The sequence below is a fragment of the Rhamphochromis longiceps genome, linkage group LG20, assembly GCF_057381845.1.
Source record: "Rhamphochromis longiceps isolate RC_006_pf linkage group LG20, R_longiceps_female_GT1.1, whole genome shotgun sequence".
Taxonomy (NCBI): Eukaryota; Metazoa; Chordata; class Actinopteri; order Cichliformes; family Cichlidae; genus Rhamphochromis; species Rhamphochromis longiceps.
The window spans coordinates 23,253,846-23,273,785 of NC_140576.1; the positions used below are offsets into that span (position 1 = coordinate 23,253,846).

At 38.0% G+C, this 19,940-nt stretch overlaps 2 protein-coding genes across 5 annotated transcripts in view; one reads left to right on the forward strand and one right to left on the reverse strand.

Moving 5' to 3' along the window:
• The window catches only part of LOC146645344 (synaptotagmin-2-like), a 70,685-nt gene that overhangs the window by 41,791 nt on the left and 8,954 nt on the right, over positions 1 to 19,940 (forward strand). For all 4 annotated transcript variants that reach the window (XM_085395027.1, XM_085395030.1, XM_085395026.1 and 1 more), the window contains 2 exons: positions 14,222 to 14,428; positions 14,763 to 14,923. In XM_085395027.1, the coding sequence (XP_085251153.1) occupies positions 14,236 to 14,428; positions 14,763 to 14,923 (354 nt within the window). In that variant the 5' untranslated portion in view covers positions 14,222 to 14,235. The remainder of the gene's footprint in view (positions 1 to 14,221; positions 14,429 to 14,762; positions 14,924 to 19,940) is intronic.
• LOC146645345 (uncharacterized) lies at positions 7,850 to 10,908 on the reverse strand. The gene is made up of 4 exons (XM_085394790.1): positions 10,776 to 10,908; positions 9,829 to 9,900; positions 9,148 to 9,249; positions 7,850 to 8,974 (listed from the first exon to the last, which is right to left on the reverse strand). The coding sequence occupies exons 2-4, from the start codon at positions 9,859 to 9,861 to the stop codon at positions 8,669 to 8,671; spliced, it is 441 nt and encodes a 146-aa protein (XP_085250916.1). The 5' UTR covers positions 9,862 to 9,900; positions 10,776 to 10,908; the 3' UTR covers positions 7,850 to 8,668.

Here is a 19,940-nt window from a genome sequence, read left to right on the forward strand (position 1 = left end):
CCTGGCTCTTTGGCTGCAGATTGTTAATTAATTGCTACTCAGGCTGCCCTGTTGTTGTGCAGCTGCGTGACTTTAGCTTACTCTCCTTAGGTTGTTTTTTCGGAGATCTGACCTGGTTGCTAATAAGCCCTTACTAAACACAGTCGCCGTGCTTGCAGTTGGCTTATCTGCAGCCTGGGGTTTCCCATCGCTGGAGAGGATGTCACAATGGTCAAAATGTCATGCACATGACCTCAGATAGGGGCACAGAATTTCTTAGTCATGTTTCTTAGTGATGGTTTTTTTTTTTTTTATGTTTGCACGAGGACACACTGATTGTATCATTAGGATTTGACAGGTGCAGGGTAATAATAGTGATAAGCCTGGAGACGTATTGGACTGTTTCTAAGTGACTCATATTTTCCTCTAATGATGATGAAGACAACATATGATGTGGTAAACCATTAGTGTGCCTTGAGTATTTTTTTGTTAAATATCACCTACTAATCTTATTTATTTTACAGCATAAAACACATGCAGTTCGTGCTCTTAAATATGATGCAAAGCACACTCCTAAAGCTTGGAGCTTAGGTTAGGACACCAAATGCAACAAGATGCATATTAATTTCTGCAACTAAAGGATTGAAGTAGTTATTTAATGCATTGCAAAGATGAATGCATTTTAAAAAGTCTTTAATTTGTTTACTAATGAAAGAAACAACCTTTGGCATTTCCAGTGATTGTTAGTTAAATTAAAACCACCTGCCTTCACCTTTATTTTATCCCACCTTTTACTGAAAGACAAATATTTAACCTTTGCGTACCACTTACAAGTGCTGTGCTTGTACTTGGCGTTAATATACCAAGTCTGTTTGCATCGGAAAGCTAAATATGCTTGATCTCAATCCAACTCTGAGCAGTGTGTTTCGTGATAAGGGAAGGATCATGCCCATAGCTGTGCTGCTGTGTGCCGTGCAGCTGAGCCATTTTGTTTTAACTAATTCTGATGACTCAAACTCTAACGAAATGAGACGCACATTGAAAGATGGAGCTTAAACCTCCCACAGAGTTCCAGTAGTCATGGTTTATATTAAATATATATTGGATGGAAAGGCTATTTATACCATCCAGGGTGGGCTTTCCTGGCCCTAACTGCTGCTGTTTCAGGGCCTGTTCAACTCTCAAACACTTAAACACATTTAGATCTGGAAGCTGCCCAGTACAAATACTGTCTGATCTACTGGTCACTGTACATTTCCGCTGAAGCAGATGGAGCTTAAGTGTGTTGCTCAAGGGCCTTTCAGTGATGATAATGAGCAAGGGGCAAGTGTTACTGTTACTTATCTTCAGGGTTTAATCTGTTGGTTCAGGGACTGAACTTCCCAGTCTGACTCCTAGTTTTCTTGCTTAGAACCTCTGCACAAGTGTGAAAATGTTGCGTTAATATGTTACATATATGCACTGTAGTGATTTATGATGGTAGATTACAGCAGATCTTTGTAGTTATCAGCTGCACTTCGACATGGCTCTTAGTAGTGTCAGCCTGGTGGGTAGTATACTACTTTGGTGCTGGCAGAAACATCTTGTAGCTCACATCGAGTGAGAAAACAGGAGATAGAAAGGTTAGGATGCCAATTATCAGTTCATTTCTTAAAAATTAAAAAATACATGAAAGGTGGATCCTTGAAAGGAGACAGATAAAAAAAAAGTTAGGCCAGGCTTATTTGAGCTGTTGTGGAGGCCTACACAAGCATACCCATAATATGTCAGCAACTCTTCCTGCCTACAGACTGCTGTGGAAAGAAACCCTGCAGCGAGAGCAGAAAGAAGAGGAGGCGTAACAGTTCCAACAACTATTTGATAGATTACTCTGAGGCTTGGTACAAATGTTTATCCTCCTTAATGGAAGAATTTTAATGACTTTGTGGATCCTTTGACTTTTCATTTATCAGTAAGATAAAGTTTTCACTTACCCAGTTAAAGTCTCCAAAATACACAAAATATTGTGCAGATATTCATCATTCCAGATGATGTATTATAATTACTTAGCTTTACTTCTAGTGCCACTTGAGGATTCACATTGGTGGCTTTGCATTTTTATTAAACAAAAATTAATTGTAACGACTTAGAAGACTTATTTATCTTCTGTAACTTTTTGGTTTTAGACTAAATACCTGCAAAACCGTCATACGTGATACCAATCACCCTGAGCACATGTTAGCCTGCTAGCGAATGTCTGCGAATGTCATAGCTGCTAGCATGACAGCATACTGATGCAGCTATTAGCATGGCTGGTAACTCTTAGTCTTGTTTTTGTATGCTTAATTCCCCATTAAGAAATGTTCCTTTATTTAGATAGCGAGGCATTGTGGATCATTATTGTTGCAAGTTATTTCAGGATATGCATATTTAGATCTAGTCAGAGAAAAGGAACAAGCACCTTGCAAGGTCAATTTGCTTGGATGTCTGATATGACCTGTTTTTTATTCAGAAGATTAAGTTTTCTACCCCTGAGACTGTGTGTATTTGGTATTTAGTGCAGCCTCCACAAGGAGATATTTTTCTCAAATCTTAGTTTTGTTAAAAGGCATTGTCTGGTGTTTGATGGCATTCTTTAAAATAAAAATGGTTTATTTATCTGATTTTATTGGAGCGAGTAGTAAGGGCTTAGCTAGCTGTAAAACAGGGCTAATGTCTGTCATAAAACAAGTCTGTGTCCCCTATGTTCGTCCTCAGTGTGGAGGAGATAAAATTCTTGTACACATAACCATGAAAAGTAATTTGATTGGTCTGGCTTGATCAAATGTGAGGGACAAAAAGGAAAAACTGCCCATAAACCTCAGATGTAAGTGGATATCTTTAACAGCGCTACAATATCTACTGTAATGCATAATACAGTGGAGAGTGGAGACAGTGAGGCTTGTGATTGCTGTTTCATTGAACAGCCCACTCATTTTTAAATGTGTGATGGATGAAAGCATTCCTCAGTAATTTTCTCAATAACTGACAATGTTTGTGTAATTGTTCAATTCCCCATCTATGTATATATTCACAAGATGTTCATCACTGGTAACATCAGTCTGCATAACAGCAGCACAAGTTATTTTACATAATATATTTTGGGATGTATAAAGTGGTCCTGGCCCCTGAATAATATAAGCTTATCCTTTCCGCTGTCAGCCTCAATTTGAATAATTTATATGTAGCAATAAATAGAAGCAGAATCTCTGGCACCATCCTGGAGAATTGGCACTTGAGAAATAGGAAATTCCTTCTTTTTCCCCATATCACCATGACTTTAATGAAATCAGCAGCAGAAGTCTGCTCTTGTTATGCTTGTCTTCTCGTTCTGCTTTCTGAATCAAGGTCTTGCCCAATCACTCATCGCTCTGTCGGCAGGCTGATTTCAGCTGCACTTGTCACTCTGTGATTTCTGGAACAGATAAGAGCTCTGATTGAACATTTGTTTGGCCTCTGGAAACACCACAGGAGAATGGCTAGTAGTAGTTCATTTTGTTTCTGTGTGTGGTTAAACATCTCTCCTGGTCAGGCACAGCTGGCGCACGTATGGAAGCAACATCAGACTAGAAATAGCGTTAGTGCCTTGATCAAGTAAAGTCTTTGCAAATCAGAATTTTATGAAATAGGTTAAAATGGATCTCTTATGATTTTACTGTCATGTATACTTCTACAGCAGCAAATGCCTTTAGTACCCATGACCAGAGTTTCACATAATAAAATCAACCTATGTACAAATAATGGTTGGGAGCCAAAGATTCAGGCTCATCTACACACTTTGTTTTAGTTTTTGTCTACTCTTAACTCTTCATGATGTAATAAAGTTTGCATATCCCTTATACAGTAATATAAGGCAAACAAATGCTGTGAGCAATAAACGGCCCTGTTAGCCACAGGTCAAATACTTCATTTGTGAGGGGCAGCCAATTAAAAGATACAGTGGCTTGTTTCAGACAGTGGATGAACTGGCTGACTGCAAGATAAATAAAGAGAATGTCTAAAACAATTGAGTTGGAAATAGCACAAGAGCAAAAAAATAAAAATAAAATAAAAATTCCATACTATTCACCTAATGGTTGTTAAGTTATATAATTGTTGGTGAGCTCGTCATGAACAAAGTTGAAATGAAATCACAGAGCCTTACCCAAGGTTCTCTGGGAACCCAAAGATCTCCTTTCTCAGCTTATATTAGAGGAAGCCTATCCCAGCTACCATAGAGCGAGAGGGGTATATCCTGGACAGGTCGCCAATCGGACACGGGGCCCTCTCTACGGTGGCTGGGAAGTGCAAAGCGCAACAAATTAAAAAACGGCAACAAATTAAAAATCCACAACAAATTAAAAAACGGCAACAAATTAAAAAACTGCAACAAATTAAAAATCCACAACAAATTAAAAATCCACAACAAATTAAAAATCCACAACAAATTAAAAAACCGCAACAAATTAAAAAACCGCAACAAATTAAAAATCCACAACAAATTAAAAAACCGCAACAAATTAAAAATCCTTGACGGAAAGGGATTGTCTGAAATACCGGAAGTGGAGAGTGATGTCACGAGAGGGGGCGTGGCCAGAATTTTTGGTTGAGGCGCCATGTTTCTGGGCCGAACAAAGCGCTAGCGAAAGTACACGGATAACACCAGTTATGGTTCGTACTTGCTGTGCGGTCGGTTGTAAAGTTAGATCGCACGACCGGCAAGGGAATAAGGTTGAAAATGGTTTATCTTTTCATTCTTTCCCCACCTGGAAGCAACATGAGGCAGCTCATGTATCGGATGTTACCAAAAGAAGGCGTCTAGTCTGGATAGCAGCTGTGAGACCAGCTGATATCCAGTTCGATTCCATCTCCAAATATCTGTTGGTGTGCTCCAGACATTTTCATTCCGGTAAGTTATAGATATGTTCATATCACTCTTTATCGGTCTTTTAAGTCTGACATCACTAGCCGTGTCTTGGCTCAAACTCCCAAGAGCACCTGCAGGTCCATAAATCACACGATCACTGTGGCATCACTGAGTGTTGAAAAACTATCTAAAGTCTTTCATCTGTAATAAAATGATCAGCGTTCTGCTCTACCATGTGTAACAATTGAGTTTATCATCCAGGCATCCATGAAGACGAAATTAGCAGGAAGTTAGCTCGCTAGATTCCATCTAAATACAATATAGCATGTCCTAACTGAGGGATTTTGGAAACAAAGTCAAACGTACAGCTCTGCTATCACTTCCAACATAAATGAAGACAGAAAACTAAACAGCAGTGACGTTTGTAGGGTACTGAAGTTTGGCTAGCTGGTGTAAAACGATGTGCTACGTGACCGTTAGCGGCACAGCTATGTTAGCATAATATAAACACTAACTTTTTCCACTTAATAAAAGTTATCGTGAGGATTCTCGGTGGTCAGAAACAAATGTAATCGCATCGCAGGATGCTGTAAACGGACCAAACTCCAGCCAGGAGAACAACTGAGATAATCCATCCACAAGGATGAATAGGATTAGTCATTCATATACTGCTGCATGGGCTGGGCTGTAGCTACATCGTAAGGTTTTAAAAACTGAGCTTTCAAATGATTAGTGGTGATAGAAGCAGTGGGAAGCCAACAGTGATCACTGACTGTTTTTAGGAGTTTTTTGAGATTAAATAGAAGACAATACAAAACATTAAACATGTTAACAACACAAAATCCATATTAAACGCAGACTACTTTAGGCCTGGAAGCAGGATTTGTCACGCCACCACTTAAAGACCAGATAGCCTATTAGTTTTCTTTTCGATGCACTCTGAGGTCATAGCAAATTAGAAAAAAAAAACATCCTAATGAGTGATTTTGCAGAACTACGTGCTATTTATAGACTTGCTAATTATTTGGCATTATTGCAGCAGACCAGCCAATGAAATGGATGAAACATCGTGACTGGGTTCCAGCGCTACACAAGGGACCTGCTTCAAACATACCACCATGCCAATACTTCTTCCATGTGAGGGTGAAGAGGTGACCCTTCTGGATAAGATGGTGAAGGTTTGCTGCCGTTTTGATGAACAGTGTGGTAGTAAAACCAGGGGAAAATGAAACTTGCTCCTGTTAAATATTCTTAAGTCTTGTGCTGTATAAATAGCGGTAATTTTTCAGAAGATAAATTGAAGTAATTGATAGTAAATAAAGTAACGTTAGTAGTGGGTGATATCGTGTAAATGCTGTCATGATTTTGTGTAAACATTTTGTCTTTTATAAACTATAAATGACATGGATTCTACATTGTAACTGATGTGATATTCTATAATAAAAAAGAGGCAAAAATTAGTTTGTTTCTTTATTGAACTTTTGAACAGTGGTACTCAGTCAGTACATATTCAGTAAATGCAAATTATTTACATGGCAGTGCACTTCAGGCATAAATCTAGACCCTTATATAAAACATTATGGGTCATTCCCACAACCCACAGCTTTACTGTGCTCCAGCAAAGTATCCAATAGCAGTGACAACTCCTCCACAGTAGCAGGTGGGATTTTTCTGTTTTGAGGACGGCTCCTTTTACCTTTCAATACGGATGGTCTGTTTATGTTTTGATCCAGAGCAGTTTTTGGGCAGCTGAAGAGGAGAAGTCTATCTTATGGCCAACCTCTGGCTGTATCTTGGTCATATTACCCAGCAAAACCCAGTATGCAGGTTCATCTGTAACAGCCCTTGTGCCACAGATCCGCATTGTTGCTTCTACTTTAAAACGAAGAGCAGCGACATGGCTGCAGGTCTCCACGACTCCGGCCATACAGGTGCAGTGGGCGGCTTCAACCTTCCCTGTGATGCTCACAATGACCCATGGCTGCAATGCTGGTTCATTCAGTCTTTGAGAGTGCAGGACCTGAAACATACAAGTTACAAGTTAATTTAAAGACAAAGACTAATGAGCCAAGGCCAACATAAATGTGTTTTATCTACTTTCAAATCCATTTATCATAAATGTAACAAAGTGTTTAGAAAGTTAGCACATACATGTAATTTTCCATTTTTTTATGTATCCATCTATAGAACGCTGCATGTTATATTCCAAATCTGCCTGTTCTCTTTCAGAAACCTGACTTCAGAAAATGAAACTAAAGTATGTAATCACTTTATGGAGAAAGCATAAAGTTTGACTTTAGGTGACAATTATGGACACGTAATATGATAAGGAGATTCTGCAGGTCATTAATCAATGTATTATAGTAAAAAATGTATTTTTGTGACACAGGACACAAACACGGAAGCAAGATATGTAATTAGGATTATTTCTAATAAATATGAATAAATAATTGCAATTTCTTTAACCACTGAGAATAACTAAATCCTTCAGAACAATGTCACATCAATGCACTCTACACTGTAAAAACTGTGACTAGAGGTTACTTAAAAAAGTTATGGCAACAAAGTGACACTTGAAATAATTAAGTAGATTTTAATTTCAAAAGATTTATGTAAAATGTAGAGAAAATGTTAATTAAATTCAAATAGAAAACAAAAGTAGATATTAATAGAATTAAACTGTAAATATGTGTTGGATTTAGGGTCAAAATCTCAAACTGAAGGTTGAAATTGCCCAACTTTACCAAAAAAAATAATTGATATGAAATAAGTCTCTGAGAAAAATTACTTTGAATTTACTAACTATCTGGCAAAGGTTTAGTAAAAACTTCCTAAAATATCCATTACAAAGAAATGAAATCTTCTTGTTTTTTCAGTAAAACTCAAATTGGATTCAATAATTTTCCAAATAAACCTTAAAAATAATGACTGAATAATAAGAGAAAATGAAATGAATTTTACTTATTTTCTGAGTAAAATGAATCAATTTCACAAAGAAAACATCAAAACAGTAATTTGTTTTATTGTGGAAAATAAAACACAGTAATTTATAATATAACATTTTTCTGCTCGTATACACTGAATTCTCATCAACAATCTCCTGATCTCCTAAATACATTCCTCTGCTGTAAATTTGTTTTAGTGTCATAAACAGTTTATCACACAGCTTTGTGTACAGAGCAACAGCAACATAAACTGCATGAATGTAAACCAGTTTTGTAAAAAAGAAATTAATCTTTAGACTGTAATATCAACATGAACATGAAATTTGAATATCCTTTACCGTTTCCTTTATCTCTGTTACTTATTTATGATTGACAAACAAAAACTTTAGTTTGTCAATCTTTTGTTAAATTGAATCACTCAATATAACTGTAGAACAAAGGTTTTTCACTCATGTACATGGAATATCAATAATGTAAATCAACCTTTTATCCCAATTTGGATGTTTAACCTGAGAAAATCTAAGACACATGTAAGAGGAAGTAACATTTCTACAGCTACAGGACTGCACTTCTGTTAAATTTTAAAGTTGTTTTAAACCAATGTTTTATAGTAACATACACTATAAACAAAGAAAAGCTTCACTAGTGATTCCTCCAATTTGCTGCCTTTCAAACAGAATATTCCTAAGAAACTTGTAGGTAATAAAAAACAAAATTAAAATGAAGAGCACAAATACAGCCTGACACATTGCAGCTCATTTGGGTAAGATATGAATAAGATGAAATTAACTTAAAAACTGAAAAGATAGCTGCATCTAACAAAGACAAACCAAAGGTTTTCAGTGAGCTTACTTCCCTTTCATTCTTTCAGAGTCCTCGTTTAAGCCAATAACTTGTTCTTGAGGCTGTTCACTTTTGGTGAGAGCTTAGCACAATCCAGTTCAAGGAAAAGTTTCTGGAATACTTCCAAGGTGTATTTTAGCTCTTTGGGATAGGCAAGATCGACTGCATATGTCAATCCAACCAGCATTGCGCATGCTCTTGGAAAATTGCCCAGAGCAGGCATAACTCTCACACCCTCCAGCACAATGCCAATGTCATCCTCCTCAGATCCAACAGCCTTGATTTTGTAGATTTTCATCCTCTGTTCAGAAAGATCTTGTGACACACCATCCTCATCAGCATCCTGAAACAACAAACACATGGGTTTTCTGACTGTAGTTGCACACATGAAATATTTCCTGGACACATCCTGTAGCTGAATGACAAATAAAACATGATAATGCCTCAAATTATTTGAAACTTGACAAACACATATGAATAACAAAAACAGAATAATGTTTCTACTTCAACACTTACACTGTACTCTTTGATCAGTTGATCAATGGACTCCCCAAGGTACACCATCAAGCACTGAATAACCAGATTTCTGGTTATGTTATTGCTAGGATTGCTTGGTGACTGAAAATGAGCAAGAATTCCAAAAATTACCATCAGATAAGTGACCATTTATTAAGACAAAACTGTGAGAATTGGCAGTATTAAAAAAAACTGTTAAATATCAAATTATCATCACATGGAGCATTATGTGCGATAATTAGCTGATGTTAATGCACATGCCTGGGTGCTGACAGTCAACACAAAGGTATTGTCAACATGCTTGACAGGTTCAATCTTTAAATGTGTCGTTTTAGTAAATTACATTAATTTAGTCATTTAGTTTTTTTATCTAATTTAGTTTATGTTCGTCAGAAAGGGTTTTTCCTTCTTGGGACAAAACAAAAACCCAGCAATACCTGTACTTGTGTTTTTTTGTTTGTTTTTTGTTTGTTTTTTTTACTAAGAATAGACATGTATTTAAAATACAATTAAAACATGAAACCCATAATTGTGTTGTTAATTATATCAGTGACGTCCTGGCGTCCTCTTGCACTGACAAAAACATGCAAACAAATTAGTGGAGCTGTGCACCATGCAAATGAAATTTGACAAAAAAATTCTTTAAATAAAATTCCAAGCTGAAATGTCTGTGGAAAATACCTTGGCTATGATAGTCTGCAACTTCAATCCCATGCTGATCAGGTGAATTTAAGTTGAGGGATCTTCCATTACCTGAAAGGAAAGCAACATTATCATTTTTGACGTTTAGTCAGCTGTGTAAAAACCAAGGAGGAACCCACCCGGGGGATTAATAAAGTTTTATTTTATCTAATCTAATCTAATAACTTTAATCTCAGCCAAACCGATTTACTCACGAACAAATAAAACACTGAAAAAACCAAACAATAACATTTTTAGGTTGTCTAAGTGACTTATACATTACGTTTAAACTGAGTAGCGAAACCCCGCGGTGATCTGAAAATGATGTGCCGGGAGTTGTGCCGTTCTCAGCGGCTTCAGTGACCCTCGAGCTCCCGGCTTGCTATCGAGCTGGTGGGTAGCAGATGCTCCGAAAACGTCGAAGCACTTTTGCAAACATGCGATATCTTGATAAACCGAGCAGATATTTGATGTTTACACAGCTACTTTCGCGCCTGAAAATATGTTAAAAGTTTATTTTGTGACCCAGAAAGATTACTAAGAGTAATTTTAAAACTTAGTAGCGGCCGCCATTATTGGAAACTGGAGTTCGAAAAACTGACTGTGGCTGACAAAATCACTCACAACTGACCGCAAAACCTTTTCATGAACTTTTAAACGTGGATGAAAGACGTTAAAACTCATCGGAATATACCGTTGATATTTTTTAATACGGTAAAACATGTGGTTAGTTAAAGCTGTTCAGTAACACAGTCGTGAAGGCTTGGAAAGTGACCTTGTGCTAGCAGTCCACTAACTGCCATTTGTGTAAAAATACGATACTATCATTACAGTGATGATTATTAATAAAATTTCGACGTATCATACTGTTTAAAACCTTTACTCAAAACCGATATACGTTATTGTTTAAACCGTGTCTTATATTTGAACAAATTAAGAAGTCTTACCTCTGACAAAATGGAGACGTCCACTCATGAAGCGCGTGTGTCCTGCACGTGGCACAAAGGATTATGGGCGGAAGTGTACAATGATTAAAATGAAAATGCTTTCATCAGTTAAATCTATTAGATTTCTTAAATTTTTTTAGTACTCAAACATTTTTTTTAAATCTACTCAACAAACCATTGCTGAATTTACCCCAAACAAAACTGTGTAAATTTAAATAACTGAACATCTCAAAATTGTTGAATTTTGCTTAGATTTGATTAAAACTACTCATACACGTTTTTACTGAGTAATAATTACTATTACTCTCCTATTAGATTCTAATTAACCCCAATCACAGTTTTTACAGTGTACTCACTATGGCTACGTTCACACTACAGGTCTTAATGCTCAATTCCGATTTTTTTGTCTGCTTGTTCACACTACAAATAAAATGTGACAGCAAACACGCTCCTTTGTGAACCCTCAAAGTGGCCCACATATGCAAAAGCAGATGTCACACACAACACGCTCTGTTTAGACCCAGACCAAACAGTATTGTTTGACTGATGCCCCTTAAATATAAAGATTTGTTTCAGACTTTGCTTTAAATTATTTTGTTATTTACATATGGCCTAATAATTATCCTTATTGCCATTTTAGAGAGGAGCGGTGCTTCAAAGGATATGCAGATTTCTGTCAGAATCTGCAGATTATACAGTATAAGTAAAATGTTCATGTTGTCTTCCCAACAGTTTCACTAACATCTACACGGGATGGACACGAAGCGCCGTTGTTCCTGACCACCGAGAATCCTCACGATAACTTTTATTAAGTGGAAAAAGTTAGTGTTTATATTATGCTAACATAGCTGTGCCGCTAACAGTCACGTAGCACATCGTTTTACACCAGCTAGCCAAACTTCAGTACCCTACAAACGTCACTGCTGTTTAGTTTTCTGTCTTCATTTATGTTGGAAGTGATAGCAGAGCTGTACGTTTGACTTTGTTTCCAAAATCCCTCAGTTAGGACATGCTATATTGTATTTAGATGGAATCTAGCGAGCTAACTTCCTGCTAATTTCGTCTTCATGGATGCCTGGATGATAAACTCAATTGTTACACATGGTAGAGCAGAACGCTGATCATTTTATTACAGATGAAAGACTTTAGATAGTTTTTCAACACTCAGTGATGCCACAGTGATCGTGTGATTTATGGACCTGCAGGTGCTCTTGGGAGTTTGAGCCAAGACACGGCTAGTGATGTCAGACTTAAAAGACCGATAAAGAGTGATATGAACATATCTATAACTTACCGGAATGAAAATGTCTGGAGCACACCAACAGATATTTGGAGATGGAATCGAACTGGATATCAGCTGGTCTCACAGCTGCTATCCAGACTAGACGCCTTCTTTTGGTAACATCCGATACATGAGCTGCCTCATGTTGCTTCCAGGTGGGGAAAGAATGAAAAGATAAACCATTTTCAACCTTATTCCCTTGCCGGTCGTGCGATCTAACTTTACAACCGACCGCACAGCAAGTACGAACCATAACTGGTGTTATCCGTGTACTTTCGCTCCTCTTTCGCTAGCGCTTTGTTCGGCCCAGAAACATGGCGCCTCAACCAAAAATTCTGGCCACGCCCCCTCTCGTGACATCACTCTCCACTTCCGGTATTTCAGACAATCCCTTTCCGTCAAGGATTTTTAATTTGTTGCGGTTTTTTAATTTGTTGTGGTTTTTTAATTTGTTGTGGATTTTTAATTTGTGGATTTTTAATTTGTTGCGGTTTTTTAATTTGTTGTGGATTTTTAATTTGTTGTGGTTTTTTAATTTGTTGTGAATTTTTAATTTGTTGTGAATTTTTAATTTGTTGCGGTTTTTTAATTTGTTGTGGATTTTTAATTTGTTGTGGTTTTTTAATTTGTTGCGAATTTTTAATTTGTTGCGAATTTTTAATTTGTTGCGGTTTTTTAATTTGTTGTGGATTTTTAATTTGTTGCGGTTTTTTAATTTGTTGCCGTTTTTTAATTTGTTGTGGATTTTTAATTTGTTGCCGTTTTTTAATTTGTTGCGCTTTGCACTTCCCAGCCACCGTACCTCTCCAGACATTTGAAAAGAAAAGTCAGATTTAAAATATTCACTTTGGCATATGTTACACAAACACAGAAACACACACACAGACAAACATGCACACAGATCAGCTTCTCATTTCCCCAGTTGAAACATCTTAAGTCTATATACATGCAAATATTGTTCATTTCAGAGGTTTAACTTCTGGACACCAGACACTCTCTACTCACTGTGTGCACTCAGGAGATTTCAAGTTTCGCATTTGATTTGTCAGCATTGCATAGTATATCAAAACTGGCTTCTAAGCGACTGTCACAAAACTATTTTGTAAATATAATTTTCTCCTTCTGGTTGGATTCAGCAGATGGATTTTAAAGCAGCCTCTGCACATACTACTACATATATATTTAACTGGAGGCATGAGAGAGAGAGAGTTTGGAGCTAAATTGATCTCAGTGATACTTCAGCAGACGTAATAACATTTTTTTTGCTTTTTTATAGGTATAATTCCTCAAAATAATCAGTAGCGTTGGGACTTACCAAGTATTAGAAATGTAAAAACCAAGATCCAACTGGTCCAACTTAATGCTACATAGAAGTTTATAAGTTCAAGTTCTGTGAATGAATCTTTTGTTTCTGTCATGACCTGTATTTAATTTGGTGATTTACATTTTTGGGGCTCAGTGGCTAACAAACACATTTTTATATGTCACAAAAGGGAGTAAATATCAAAACCATGAATCGAATACATCAGCTATCCCTCTCCTATACCTTTTGTATCATTTACACCAGTGGTCCCCAACCAGGCTGCAAGAGTTGAGGCCCAGGTGTGAAATTTATGGTTTTCAGGGTTTTTATTGTTTTTTATCGTCATTTTTTAATCGTTTTTATCGTTAACTCAGTTTCCCTGGGTCTTTTCCAGTGTGTTATGAATTAATCTTCCTTTTTTGGTACTGGTTTTATTTTGTTGTATTTATCCGCGACACCATATTGTCGGACATAAACCGGTCCGTAGCACAAAAATGGTTGGGAACCGCTGATTTAGACGACTTTCATAAGACAGCTCCATCCATATATCCATTTTATCTTTTAAGTCAAACAAAGTATTTCACTGTTTTAGCCTTTCTGATTGTTTTCTGGTAAATTAATGCTTTATTATAACTTGTGTGTTTTTGCATTTATTCATGTAGTTTTTTCTTTCAAACATCTTCAAAAAATGTGAAAATCAGCCAAATGACTCCACCCTTTAATGTCAAACTGTTAATACCCACCTGTGAATGTTGGCAGTGTAGTGACACACAGGTGGAATATATTATGCTGGTTGAGAACAAGTCATGAATGGTCTGGTCTCCCTACTAATAAACCCCTCCCCTTTTTTTTCACGGACAGTACGTGCAGCCTAAATGAAGTGGAACTTGTTCAGGCATCAGACAACGCCCATGGTCGCTGCTAAGCCAACGGGAGCCAGTGCCTTGACTGTGACTCCAGCGCCGGTCGCGTTAGTCTCGGCAGACAACTCCACCGAACCAGTGAGCAAGAATGATGCCTTTGACGAGATCAAAAACAAGTTCCTGAATGAAATCGACAAGATCCCACGTGAGTGCCACGCAAGCCCCAATCATCCGATCAGCCATCAGTTCCCATTGATACAACTCTAAGCAATGAATTTGGAATTAGATTTTCTCTTTTTGCTGCAGGCATTTGCAGGCCTTTAATGTCTTTATTCAGTATTGATCACTGGCTGCTCTTCCTAATGGCAGAGAAATCAAATTTTCACTAGATCTAATTGCTAACCTACCACCTTTTACTAAATATATTTGGCTCAGGACGTGACAGGAGGCTTAATGATTGGTCGGTCAAATGTCACAGTATTTACTTGTAGCTTTTCTGTGTGGGTTCATCTGTACACTGGTCTGTATATGCTCCTCAGTGCCATCATGGGCCATCATTGCCATCGCTGTGGTCGCCGCTTTACTCATTCTAACATGCTGCTTCTGCATCGTCAAGAAGTGCTGTTTCAAAAAGAAGAAGAACAAGAAGGGCAAGAAGGGGAAGGGTGACATGGGAATGAAGAACCTGAAAGGTGGAGAGGTATGTTCTGCCTCAGGAGGACGTTTCCTGCCTGATATAATTTATAATTGTACTGAATATAAAGCAAAGCTAACAACAAATGTCTTTAACCTATATATGACTATAATAATAGGCCTATTATATAAAGGCTTAGGGGTGTTGTGTTTGGCATTGTAATAAAATAATAACAAAAAGCATTTTTCCATATTTTACTCAAGTAGCTTTAAAAATAATTTAGCCTGTTTGAATTGTGTTGGATTTTAGGCTAGATGAAAACAGAGATTCTTTACAATTTTGATGTTTTCTAACCCAGTTTTTCTCCACAGTTGTTAATTACATTCTTTATCCACCATGGTTAATGTTTTTTAATTTATTTGTTTCTCTTTCTTTTTTTCATTTAATGTATTTGTCATTAATGTTATTGTTGCTCTTTCTCTCACTTATGCTTTGGGACTTGAGTGGAAAATGACAAGACTTTAACATACAGAACAGCCATTGTTTTTCTCCTCGTCCTGAAAGAGTAATTATTTAAATTACTAGTTAGTACAATGGTGTTGTTTTGGGCCTATAATTATTATTTTTTCCACAAACATGATTGATAATTTGATGAGGTGCAGTAACATATCTAAAATTGATGTTATTTTAAAACTCCAATGGACTTGCTGCACAAGATATGATTGTGCTAATGAGGGGGCTTCTCCGTCTGTCATTTTCCTCAGTCCCTACAGTGTAGCTAACTACATTTGCTGTGATTACCCTTCTTTGGTGTCTGCTGTGAGTTCAATCTCTTCCTTTGTCTCTGCTCTCCTCCTTCCTGCTTTGTGTCTTATGTGTGCTCCGTGTATCTTGACTGTGGTGGACTTCTCTGCCTACGGTAGGTCTGATAGCACGCGGCACCCCTCTCTGGCCACTCTGTGTAAGCACAGACCAGGGCAGGGTGGGAGCGGTGGTGGGAGTGGGGTTGGGCTGGGCTGGGCTTGGAGGGGTTGGATTGCAGTGATGATGACAATGAGTGCTATGGCTTCCTTAGTTTTTGCAAGCTTAGGTGCTGTGGGTGCTTGAGGACTCCATGGGAGCGATTAAGCTGCTTCGCAAAACCCACTGAACTGATATGCCGCACTAAATGCTATGTCTTGTATATCCAGAGATTGCAATTTTGGCATAAAAAACAACAAAAAACAGAACAGACATCTGTTTAAGTTGTCTATGGTTTGAAATGAACATGAAACTCATCCTATGGTTGAGCCTTTGAATGATGAGTGCACTGAGCAGCTCACTAGAGATCACTAACATGCATGTGCAAGGGGTAAGCTGGATATTTGTCAAATATTAGCTGAAACTTTACCTCACTGAGAGCTTGGAGCATGTTTCCACTATTAGAGGCCTCTATTGTGTATCACGACCAAAAATACTGATGTCTTACAAATAATTCCTCTTCAAAGATTTGCTAACTTAGCTATAAAATAAATATGGTGTACCCCAGGTTGTGCAAACATGCTCCGAGTTCCACAGCAGATAAAGATGTTTGTACCCCTTGACAAAGACCAGCATATACCCTTGCAGTAGGTACCATTGAATGGCCACAACTTGACTTGAGAGTAACTTTCCTGGATGACCCATGCTGCTGACATACTAGGTGACAGTCATTGATCCCCTCTCTCTCCCCGAAGCACTTGGGTGCCATTGAAGAGAAATGGTGGGCCAGAATGTTTGCCCACATCTTCAGTCAAATGCAAAAGCCTGATTTTAGTCGATCCAAACCTAATGCCGCACGAGTCAACCGGCTGCTTTAGTACACATTCTGCTTAATAAAAACTCAGTACTGAGCTTACATTTCAACCCATGGAGTTGAAAGGGCATTCATTCAGACGTACCATTTCTTTATCTTTGAACCCCCTCTGAAAGTTCGAGAGGAACTGCTAATTCTCAGCATGATCCCTCAGTGGATGTGTACATTTCACTCGAGACATTAATATAGATTTTTGGGGGCCTCGACGTTTAAATGAAACATCAACGCATAACCTTTACCACACTTAAGACATCACAAGATAAACCATTTACATTTACCATCAGAAATAATCTTGGATCCTGCATTGTGTGGCCTGGCATGCTTGAATGAAAAGCATTTACAACAATAAAGATACAGAATGCCACGTAGGACACTGTGTGAGAATGTGAGTGTATTTGGTTGTGCGTGTGTGTGTGTGTGTGTGTGTGTGTGTGTGTGTGTGTGTGTGTGGGGGGGAGATGGGTGAGTGGGGGTGTGAAGCATGCATGTAAGTCTGCATGTTCAACAGCATTTTCGGGCCGTTCTAGGTAAAATAAAATAAAAAACTTTAGAGCCAGGGTATGGAGTGTAATATTTTGAGGGAAAAATACTCTAAGTACGAGATTATGTCCATAATGTACAAAAAGATTTATTTTTTGGGTTAAAAACCCTCCACTTAGCTTCAGTTTGCAAGGTTGGGTCAATGCTCCTGCTCCTTCCGTACGTGCTGGCTGCAGTAGAGAAAATTAAATGAATTTTAGCGTCCGGATTAGAAACTTTTTAGATTAGAAATTTTGTCTCATAATCACAATAATATGATGTCTACACATATGTGGCGTGGTGAGGTCGCTCCAGCCTTGGAGAGCAGGGCGATGTGGTTCCCTGACAGGAACATTTTTTCCTGTTTAACATAAAAATTGAATCAACTTTACGACTTATAGTGCTGTGCAAAAGTCTTGAGCCACCTTTTTTTGAAAGTTGGGAAATAGGTGCATTGAGCTATTTTCAAACATCCATGATTCAGAAATTTCACAGTTTGATTCTTAAGAACTTGACTTTCAGATACGGTTGATCTGCGCTAGACTGTTTTTTTAGGCCTGCCACGTCTTCTTTTGTTCTCCACTTGTCCAGTTTCGTCACATTTCTAAAGGTCATACCACATACCATCCATCCATCCATTCTCTTCCACTTATCCTTGTCAGGGTCGCGGGGGGGCTTTAGCCTATCCCAGCTGTCTTAGGGCGAGAGGGAGGGTACACGCTGGACAGGTCGTCAGTCTGCCACAGGCATAATGCTACATACCATCCTGATATATTCCAAGTTTTTGGATAATAGCTTTTTGGGTATAACCTGTTGGTGCAAAATGCTATTTTATGCCTATGAAACTGTTATGTTTTTTGTAGACTCAACTTAAGAAATAGATGTTGCAACTTCCTCCTTGTAACAAAGTCCCTAAAGATACAAGACAAAATTGGTTCTTTGTTAAGTTGTCTGTTATGTGTAGACACAACACTGGTTCATTCCTTGTGTTAAGTGTATTTCTTATGCTTAAATGATTCATACTTCAGTGTTAAATAGCTTAATAAACAAAAAAGAAAACAGTCCTCTGAAAATGATCAGGTTTAAAGACTGGACTGGCAGCAATTATCCAAAGAAAAACTTTGCAAGGCTCTCAGAATGCCTGGGAAATTATTGCTCAAGACCACTTTAAAGATTACAAGAAACACTGACTCCTTGGAAGTAAAATATAAAGAAATGAGGGATGGCTCAAGTGTTTTGCACAGTTCTACAAATCACAGAATTTTCTCCCAATTCTCAAGTTATCATGTACCCCTTAGAATGGTCCTAACATGCCGCTGTATGCATCTAAGGACGTGCGTGCGTGTGGGTATGGTGGGGTTCAGTATGCTGTGCAGCGAGTGTGCGCGGTAGTGCATTATCTGTGTGGATGCCCTGTTCCTTTTCCAGATCAGTAAGTAGCTGGATCTCACGAAGACGTCAGTGTTTTTTCAGGAGGGGAGCCGTAGAAAAGGAGGCCACGCTGAGAGATTACCCAGTATCTTATAGCAAAATGAAAGTTTACTTTAAGATTCATATCTTAGCAAATTGCTCTTGCTAGATTAGTCGTGACCGCCTCTAAAGATATGGGACCCTGAAGAGTCACTGGGTGTAATGTAAAAGCAAGATGCACGATAACAGAAGATTTGAATTATCTTCTTCATCATGCCCTGATTATCTCAGGAGCAGTTAAATGTCAGTAAGCTGCTGAATGTTGTTCTGGCGTGTGATTAAGTGGGACAATAATTTGCATCAGCTCGAAAATCTGGACTCTGGAATAAATTATGAAATCTTTCAATCATTCACTTAGTTACAGCAGTCAGCCCAGAGTACAGTAATTGAAGCAAAGTCATAACAACAATATCAATGTAAACACATTAATGGGATTTAAGGTTGTCAGGAGGAGATAGATGCCAGACATTAATATAGTCTGGCTTACAGTAAACTGATTGCCAGACTGCCAATATCACCGCGGTTTGAGCAAGTTTGAGAGCTTTTCAAGAAGTGTCAGTAAGTACTGCGTCAGTGCTTTGATCAAATCACATCTACGCCTGATAGCGCTGTCCTTCACATTCACTCAGTGAGGACACTCAGCCTCTGTTGGAAACACTGTACACGGAGCCAACTAAATAGCAAGGACACCTAGCACTGCAATGCAATAATGCAGCAGCTCTGTAATAAATGTTAACTTGTTTTTGAAAAGCATCCCATGATATCCTTTAACGTGCTTGCTTTTGACATTGGCTCTTCGTTGCTGATACAGCGTTACTCTGTGTGGGATACGCCATCACAATTTTTCAGACTTTTTAAACAACTTAACATGACTCATTTGAAATGAGTCATGTTTGGGATTTGTGCAGCTACCTGTGTGATGCTGTTCCTTCAAAGTAAAAGTCCTCTTCCCCGCTCTGTTTCTGTTTTTTTGTCCACTCCTTGTAATATCACTATTACTGGTAGCTACACAAGTGAGTCATATTAATTTGAGATTTTACAGTGACTTTAAGAAGTGAAATTGAGACCTTCCAAGGGTTTAGCAGAGCTGTTGTACTAGATTGCATTGCAATGTAAGTTGTTCCTGTTTTTTTCGTTCACTCCTTTTCTATTTGCTTTTATTCTGTTGTTTCTCTCCTTAATCTCAATCTCTCTCTGCCCCTCTTTCTCAGTCTTTTACGTAACATACACTTCTATTGAAACAACACTTGTACAACAGTT